The 7,662-nt window shown below is 61.6% G+C and overlaps 1 protein-coding gene across 1 annotated transcript in view; it reads left to right on the forward strand.

Moving 5' to 3' along the window:
• The first annotated feature begins 6,510 nt into the window (after positions 1–6,510).
• Positions 6,511–7,662, forward strand: part of RNPEP (arginyl aminopeptidase) — a 9,757-nt gene continuing 8,605 nt past the window's right edge. The window contains exon 1 of the mRNA XM_057374346.1: positions 6,511–6,843. Within this exon, the coding sequence (XP_057230329.1) occupies positions 6,511–6,843 (333 nt within the window). The remainder of the gene's footprint in view (positions 6,844–7,662) is intronic.

Consider the following 7,662-nt stretch of genomic DNA (forward strand, 5'->3'; position numbering starts at 1 on the left):
AGCAATAACCCAAAACCTCCCCAGCAATAACCCAAAACCTCCCCAGAACTTCAGTGCTGCCATGGGGCCAAGGATCTCCCCTGGGTCAGATGCTGTCCCATAGCTCCAGTGGCGTTTGGCTGAACTTTTGTTTGGGCAAAAACTATAGAGCCAGCTGCATCATTTCTTTAGCCCCGTGTTCCTGCGGCATCGCAGACTTGGCCCTTTGCTCCCGAGAATTTTGAGCAGGACCAGATGTCGCAGTGTCTGCATTCGCCACCACTGTGCGGAAGCAGCCCCCCCCAGTCCTCGACCCGTGAAACCTGGAAGCCCCTGACAGATTTTGGCTTGGCTGCTAGGGTGGCGGGGAGAGGCAGCTGCACGGCAGGGCTGCAAAACACATTAACTAAGCAGATGCTGTTGCCTTTGCACACGTACGTGAGCGCTGAGGTGGTTGGGGTGGTSGAGGGGGCAGCTGGACTTGTTCCCCCCATCCTGGCACCAGCAACACTTCACCAGCATCCCCAGCACTCCCCGGTGTGACCCTCACTGACTGCTCCTTCCAACACTTGGCTCTCTCAATACACAGCAGGCAGAATGGAGTCATGGGGGTACACAGAAAATCTTTTTTTCTGCCTAAAGCAGGTTAAGGTTTTTAAAATGCCACTGGGAGTGTGGGATGGGTATCACTGGGAACACAGCAACAGGGTGTGTCAGCAAAGTTGGAGGTTAAACCCCAAGAGCAGAGACACAGAGCTGAGGATGTGCCATCATCACAGCCGAGCTCCAATTGGGGCATTTTTAGATGATGAATCTGCTTTGGGTGATGAACTGAGTGCATGAAAGTCAACTCATGGATCTGATTCCAAACTGAACCCCTCAATCCCTGCCCCAGTATGAGTCATTCCCACCACGGACCATTCCCACCATGAGCTAAACCACCCTGTCTGATCTTACCTGGCCAAGCGAGACGAGTCTCCCCTAATCCCTCCTGTAATAAATGAATCCGTTCTTGCAGCCCGGACTCTTMCTGGAGGGTTTGCCCCAAGAGCCCCACACACCCGCTGGCACCCAAAGGGAGTTTCCCTTGGGATAACCAAGTATTTGCAATGGAAAGCAAAAGCCACAGGGAGCCCTTAATGGGATGAGTGGATTTTCCAGTGAGCTGTAAATCCGTAGTGGCTGCTGGCAAACACCTCCCTGCTCGCTCTGGAGGCGGCGGGGCGGGGTGGTGTTGCAACAGTCACCACTCCAGAGGGATTCACATCCCTCCACATGAGGGTTTACCAGAACAACTCCAAGTGTGTCCACGATGCCAGTGTCCCAAGGGAGTTGAGGACGGTCACAATGCATGTAGCTGGAAAAGGCTGGCAGGGGCTAGCAACGCCCCCCTCACTAGCCCCAGCACAGGCAGCAGCTCCAGTCCCAGACCCTCTCACATCTCCAAAGGCTGCAACTAACAGAGCCACCATGGGGCGATCACATCTGGAGGATGCCTGGCTTTCCCCGAGGGGACCCCAAACACCCCCCAAACACCCCTTCAGTATCCCTCGGGTACCCCTTGAACATCCCTTAATTATCCCTTGAGCGTCCCTCCTGCCCGCTGCGAGCAGCCAACGCGAGGATGGCAGCACTCCTGCCTTTCCCTKCCCACCCCACACTGCACAGCCCCCGGCACGGATACCCCAGAAGAGGGGCAGAGCCCAGAGGGGAGAGGAGAAGGGAAGGCGGGGGAGAAGGGGTGAGGAGAAATCGTGACTTATCGCCCTGCCCTGCTCAGGGGGAGTTTCCGCTGCCGGAGGCGGCGCCGCCGGGTCGCATCCGCACGGGCCTTGTGTGCGATCTAAGGATGAGGATGGGAGAAGAAGCACAAACCCAGCTCCCCCAGCTTCCACCTCCGCTCCTCCGTGAGAGCAGGGGAACCCAGGGAATTCAGGCAAATACTGGGAGGTGTTAACCGGAGCGCTGGCTCCCCCCCTCCAAACCCGATCCCCGGAGCACAGCTGAGACCTTGGGAGCCCGATTCCCTGACTCCGGCGGTAAGAAGGGGCCAGGACTCTGATCCCACAGGACCCCGATACCACAGGACCCTGATCCCACAGGACCCCGATCCCACTGCCTCAGCCGGCCCCGAGCATGGATGGCTTGTCCCCGCCTGTACCCTCCGCATGCAATGCCTTGGGGCACTCCAATCCCCAGCGCCCCCAGGGTGGCAGCGGGGCAGGGGTCAGGGTGGCACCGGGACCTGCTGCTGAGCTTTTGGGGAAGGGAACTTGCATGCAAGATGTGATCCTACAATAAGTCTCATGGGAAGCCAGCACCGAGATGGGGTGACCCAGAGCCCTCATAAAGGTGCCTAGAGCAGGGATGGTGCCATGGGTAGTTGAGGGCTGGGATGGGGCATTGACCAGACAAGCTCAGGGACGTACAGGGGACTGAGTCCCATAGCCAGAGACAGCTTCACCCCAGCTCCTGCCCCACCACAACCCCCGAGACAGAGCAGAGCTTCAAGTCCTGCCTGGGCTGGTCATCCAGGACCTCCCCCCACCCCAGATAATTAAAATCCTGCTCTCCCCAATTATTGTGCCTTCCTGTGATGGTGGTCATGGGTGCAGCATGGATCCATGCCGGATCCTCCAGCTCCTCTGTCCCCAAGGGTCTCTTGATCCAGGCAGCCAATCCACAGAAGTGCCCCATGTCCATAGCACTGCCCAGACCCTGCAGCACAAATGGGCAAAGCACATTAGAGGTTGCCTGTTAACAAGCAGGGCTTGGGTTGTGCAGGAAATGCAGCCACCAGAGTCTGCTGGGACAGGCTGGTGGCTGATCTGTCACCTGGAGCATTTGAGGAGTTCCCACAGTGTTGGCACTGTGCCACCCRCCTGCAGCCTGTGCCTCAGTTTCCCCATGCATTGCCACCAGCTTCATCACAGCCAGCGCCACCGACTGCCCCAGCAGGTCCCATCTCCCCGAAGGACACTCCTGGGGCTGGCACTCCTCTCAGCTTGGGGACCGATCCTGCCCACCAGGACAGGCCAGTGACATGGGCTGGGCTTTCCCTGGGGACACACAGGGCAGCGGGCAGAGCCAGCRTGTTTTCAGCTGCTCCCTCCCTGGCACGGCACAGGGCACAAAGGGCTGTGGGAGGACAGAGGGTGCTGGCCCTGCCCTGCCTGCCATCAAAGKGATGCCCAAGCCATGTGAAGGGGGGCTGTCACCCCTTTGCCAGCAGCAGGGTGGAGGGGGCTCACATGGTGGTGGAAGCAATTGCTGAGGACTTCCAGCCAGTACAGATGTCCCAATCCTGTACTCGCGTCCCCATCCCAGGCTGATGTCCCCAGGCACTTTGCTGGTGCTGGAGCATGCCAGCCATCCCCGGAGAGTATATGGGGACACCCCACTGGGTCAGTGAGCACGAGTGGCTCTTCCGGGGTCACGGGCAAGGAGAGACACCCTCCTCCCACTGTGTCCGCTCCAGCTCCACAGGGATCTTGCTCCAGCCAGAAGGGAGGAACAYGTCCCCAGGGTTCTCCTCTGGTGGCTGCCCCAGTGGTGCTGGGGACAGGGCAGGGTGCTCCAGCCCAGTGGCACCACATCCTGTCCCCACAGCAGTGCCAGCCTGTGGCGGGGGCTCCYGCCACCAGCGCAGTCAGGGCTCTGGGGGCTGCAGTGGCCCATTTGAGGTCAGGGGTCCCACCAGCCATGGGCTCAGTGGCTGCACCCCTCGCTCTGATCCCCCTGCCCGTGGCCCAGGCCTCACATCCCACTCCAGGCTTGGGGCCCCGCTCCCATCCGCAGCCGGAAACACCTTTTTCCTGTCCGTGGGGCTGCAGCGTGGGGGGGGGCAGCAGGAAGAAACCGCGTGTCCTGGCAGGTTATTTACATCCTGCTGCCCTCAGGGCCGGCCTGATTTCCCCCCCCACCCCATCCCCACTTGCACCCCAAGCTCTGCTCCAGCCCTGTCAGCCTCATCCCTGACCCCATCCTATTCCCATCATCACCCCCATCTCATCCCATCCTATCCCTACCCACCCCCATCCCTATCCTCATCCCACCCCTAACTCATGTCATGTCATGTCATCTCATTTCATTTCATCTCAGTTTACCCCCATCCCTTCTCTATCCTCATCCCTGCTCCCATTCTGATCTTATTTCCCACTGCAGTTCTCATCCCCATGGTTTCTTCACCCCCATTCCTCTCCTCAACTCAAACCCCCTCCCAACACACCAAGACTGGAGACCCCCTTAACCAGAAGRTGGATCCCAAATCCTCCTTGGGTGGTGCCTTGAGGACACCATTCTCCTCCTAGTGAGTGCCAGAGTTCACCCAGCCCCACACTTCCCATCCCAGCCTGGCTCGCCATTCTCTGGCCTCTCAAAACCAGGTCCTGTGCCAGGATTTGTGACATGTCCATGTCCCAGGAGCCTTCTGTCTCATCTAGGTTTTCTCATTCTAGGAAAACGTTGTGGGGAAACTGAGGCATGGGGCTGGCAGGGCTGGGAGTGCCCTGAGGCCCGGGCCAGGGCCACGGCTGGGGCATGTGTGGGCAGCCCCTGCACCCCAGGAGGTGCGGGAACCCTGCACCCCTGGCACAGGCACTTACTCAGTGCCTGCAAAATGACTCAGCCAGGATCCGGCCGGGCCAGCCGGGATTTCCTGACTCAGCTCCCCCGGCTGTGAAACGGGGAGTCCAGCCCCCCCTTCCAACAAYACGGACACCAACAGATGCTGCTCAGGGGATACAGGGAGCTCCTCCCTCCCTCTGACCCCCTTGGGAGCACCCAGACCCGCTCCGGGACCAGGGATGGTGGCACGGCATTTACGGTAAAGCCTTGGGGAATGCGGGCAGCACCCCAAAACCCCATGGGCAACCCCTGCGTGCGCGGGGGCTCGCCTGTCCAGGCAGCCACGGGCATCCAGCAGGGCCGGCTGCGGGCCTGGCATCCCGGCACGCCCAGACTCCCTGGCTCCCCTCCCAGTTGTTTTTTTCCTAGGTGAAATCCAGGAAAAGAGTCACCCCGGCACTTGCACACGGCGGGTCCTCACTGCTTCCCTCGCACAGGGTGATGGCACCTCTGAGTCCCGTGGGGACACGACCTGGGATGAAGTCGTCTCCAAGTTTTCCTCTGTCTGGTGCCGTCCCTGTGTGGCTGCACCATTCCCAGCTCCAAGGAGCGTGGGGATGGCTCCTTCACCCCCGATGGTGGAGGATCCCCCAGGAAGTACCGTGGATGCCTACAGCCCAGAAGGCCCTTCCCATACCAAAAATGAGGGCAGAYACCAGGATCTGCCAGCACCAAGCTGCTCTGCCTGTGCAAAGGAAATGAGGGGCAGCAGGACACACATTTTAAGCAGTCCCCGTGCCTCAGTTTACCTCATCACCCTTCCCTGGCCATTCTGTGCTCCCCAGGACTGAACTGGGGAGGCACCACAGCATCTTCCCGCAGCTCCCTTCTGCTAGGGACAGGAATTGGGGGTGTCCAAGGGACACCGAGGGCACTGGGACACAAGAATTTATCAGCCTGGCCACGCTGAAACAGGGTCCCTCTGGAGAGGTGGGGACATTTGGGGGGCACAGGAGAGGGGACAGGAGGCTGCCCGGAATGTCAGGCTGTGCCAGGCTCTACAGCTGCTGCCTGTCCCCCTCTGCCAGCATTGCTTTCCTGTCACCGCTGTTCCCCACAGCATGACCCCATCACCTCGGTCCTCAACAGGGTGTTCCCCATCATCTGCCGCCCCCACCGTGTCTACCCGGTCTCCCCATCRCCACTCATTGTCCCGTCTGTCAATGCAGATCCCCGCAGGACGACCCAGCTAGGGGGTCCCCGAATGTCGCCGCTAGTCCCTGTCGGGATGTTCCGTATCAGAGCCGGTCTCCGCCGGGGTGTCCCTCATCAMCCCCGCTCCCACCAGGGTGTCCCCCGAGCCTTCCCGCTCCCACGGGGCAGTGCCCCACGGCCCCGGTCCCGGTGCCCCGCTCACCGCTCGCTGCGCCCCGTCCCGCGCGGCCCCGCGGGCAGCGCCGGAGCCGCCGCCGGTCTGGGAGTGACAGCGCGGCCGGGGACCCGCGCGGACCGGCCCGGCGGCCGGGGGAGGAGTCGCGCAGGCCCGTGCCCGGCCCCGCCGCTCCGGCCGCCCGGGGTGCCCCCCCCCGGCCCCCGCTCCCGGCCCCCGCTCTCCCGACCCCGGGCCCGGAGAGGCGGGTGTGGGGTCGGTCCTGCTCCGCTGGGTCTCTGGGGGCCGCCCCGCCCGCTCCCCGGTGCCCCCGGTGCCTCTCGGCTGCCGAGACGCGGCGTCTGGAACCGGCGGCGGAGCCTGAGCCGGGGAAACCCCACGGACCACCCCCCTCACCCAGACCCCCACGGAACAGCCGCTCCTCGGGTTTCCCGTGGATCCCACATGGACGCCCTGACTCTGGGGATCCCCTGGGGATACCCCACGGATCCCTCTCTGTATCCCACCTCGACTCCTCCCGGATGTCCCCACGAGCCCTTCCCCACCTCGGTGGGTCATCCCTCGATCCCCTCCCTATGGATCCCGACATAGTCTCCCCCATGCGCCCCGCCAAACACCCCATGGACACCCCCCACGAATTTCTTACGAACCCCGACCCCATCCTCTCCCGAACCCAGATCCCCTGCCATGGATCTCTCCTGTCCCTCCCTGACTCTCCTGTTGGATCTTGTCACACCTCACCCCTGGCCCTGGATACCCTCCCCATGGATGTCCACCCCCTCTGGATCCTCCATGTATTTCCCCCGGATCCCACACGGATCGCCGACCCCTGGACACACTCGCCCCCGCTGATCTTCCCGTGGATCTGCATCTACATCCTTCCTCGAGGTCCCCCTGGATCTCCCCAYGTACCCTGGCGCTGGGTCCCCCTCTCCCACCTTCTCCCCATGGAGCCCAACATGAACCCTCCAATGAATCCCATGTTGGATCCCTATGGACCCTCCTGTCCAGGGATGCCTCACCATGAATTAATTCTCTTGATCCATGGATTCTCAGCCTCTGGATTCCACCCTCGACCCCACATGGATCCCTGCCCATAGATCCTTCTAGTTCCTTTACCCCAATGAATTCCTCCCATCCCCATTTCCCCAAGATCCCCCCGAGTCCGTCCAACCCACGGATTTCCCCCTCTTCTCGAATTCCCTCTGGAACCCCATAGGTCCCTCACAGATCCCCCTACATCTCCCTAACAGGGATCCCACCCCATGTCCCCTCCATCCCTCCCTTCACAGATCCCCCACACATAGATCCACCCCATAGATGCCCCTCCATTCTCCACCCATAGACCCCCGATGGATCCCCCCATGGGTTCCCTCCATCCCGCATCCACGGATCCCCGGGTCCCTCCCATCCCCCCGCCACAGATCCTCAATGGATCCCCCATGGGTCCCCTCTATTCCCCACCCATAGATCCCCAATGGATCCCCCAAAAGGTCCCTCTATTCCCTATCCATGGATCCCCCTATGGGTTCCCTCCATCCCGCATCCACGGATCCCCGATGGATCCCCCCCGTGGGTCCCTCCCATCCCCCCGCCACAGATCCTCAACGGATCCCCCATGGGTCCCCAATGGATCCCCCCATAGATCCCTCTATTCCCTAACCATGGATCCCCCCATGGGTTCCCCTCATCCCCCCGTCACGGACCCACGATGGATTTCCTCCCCC

Source organism: Malurus melanocephalus, unplaced genomic scaffold, assembly GCF_030028575.1.
Source record: "Malurus melanocephalus ecotype Western Australia unplaced genomic scaffold, MMel_1.1 scaffold_224, whole genome shotgun sequence".
In the NCBI taxonomy this organism is placed as follows: Eukaryota; Metazoa; Chordata; class Aves; order Passeriformes; family Maluridae; genus Malurus; species Malurus melanocephalus.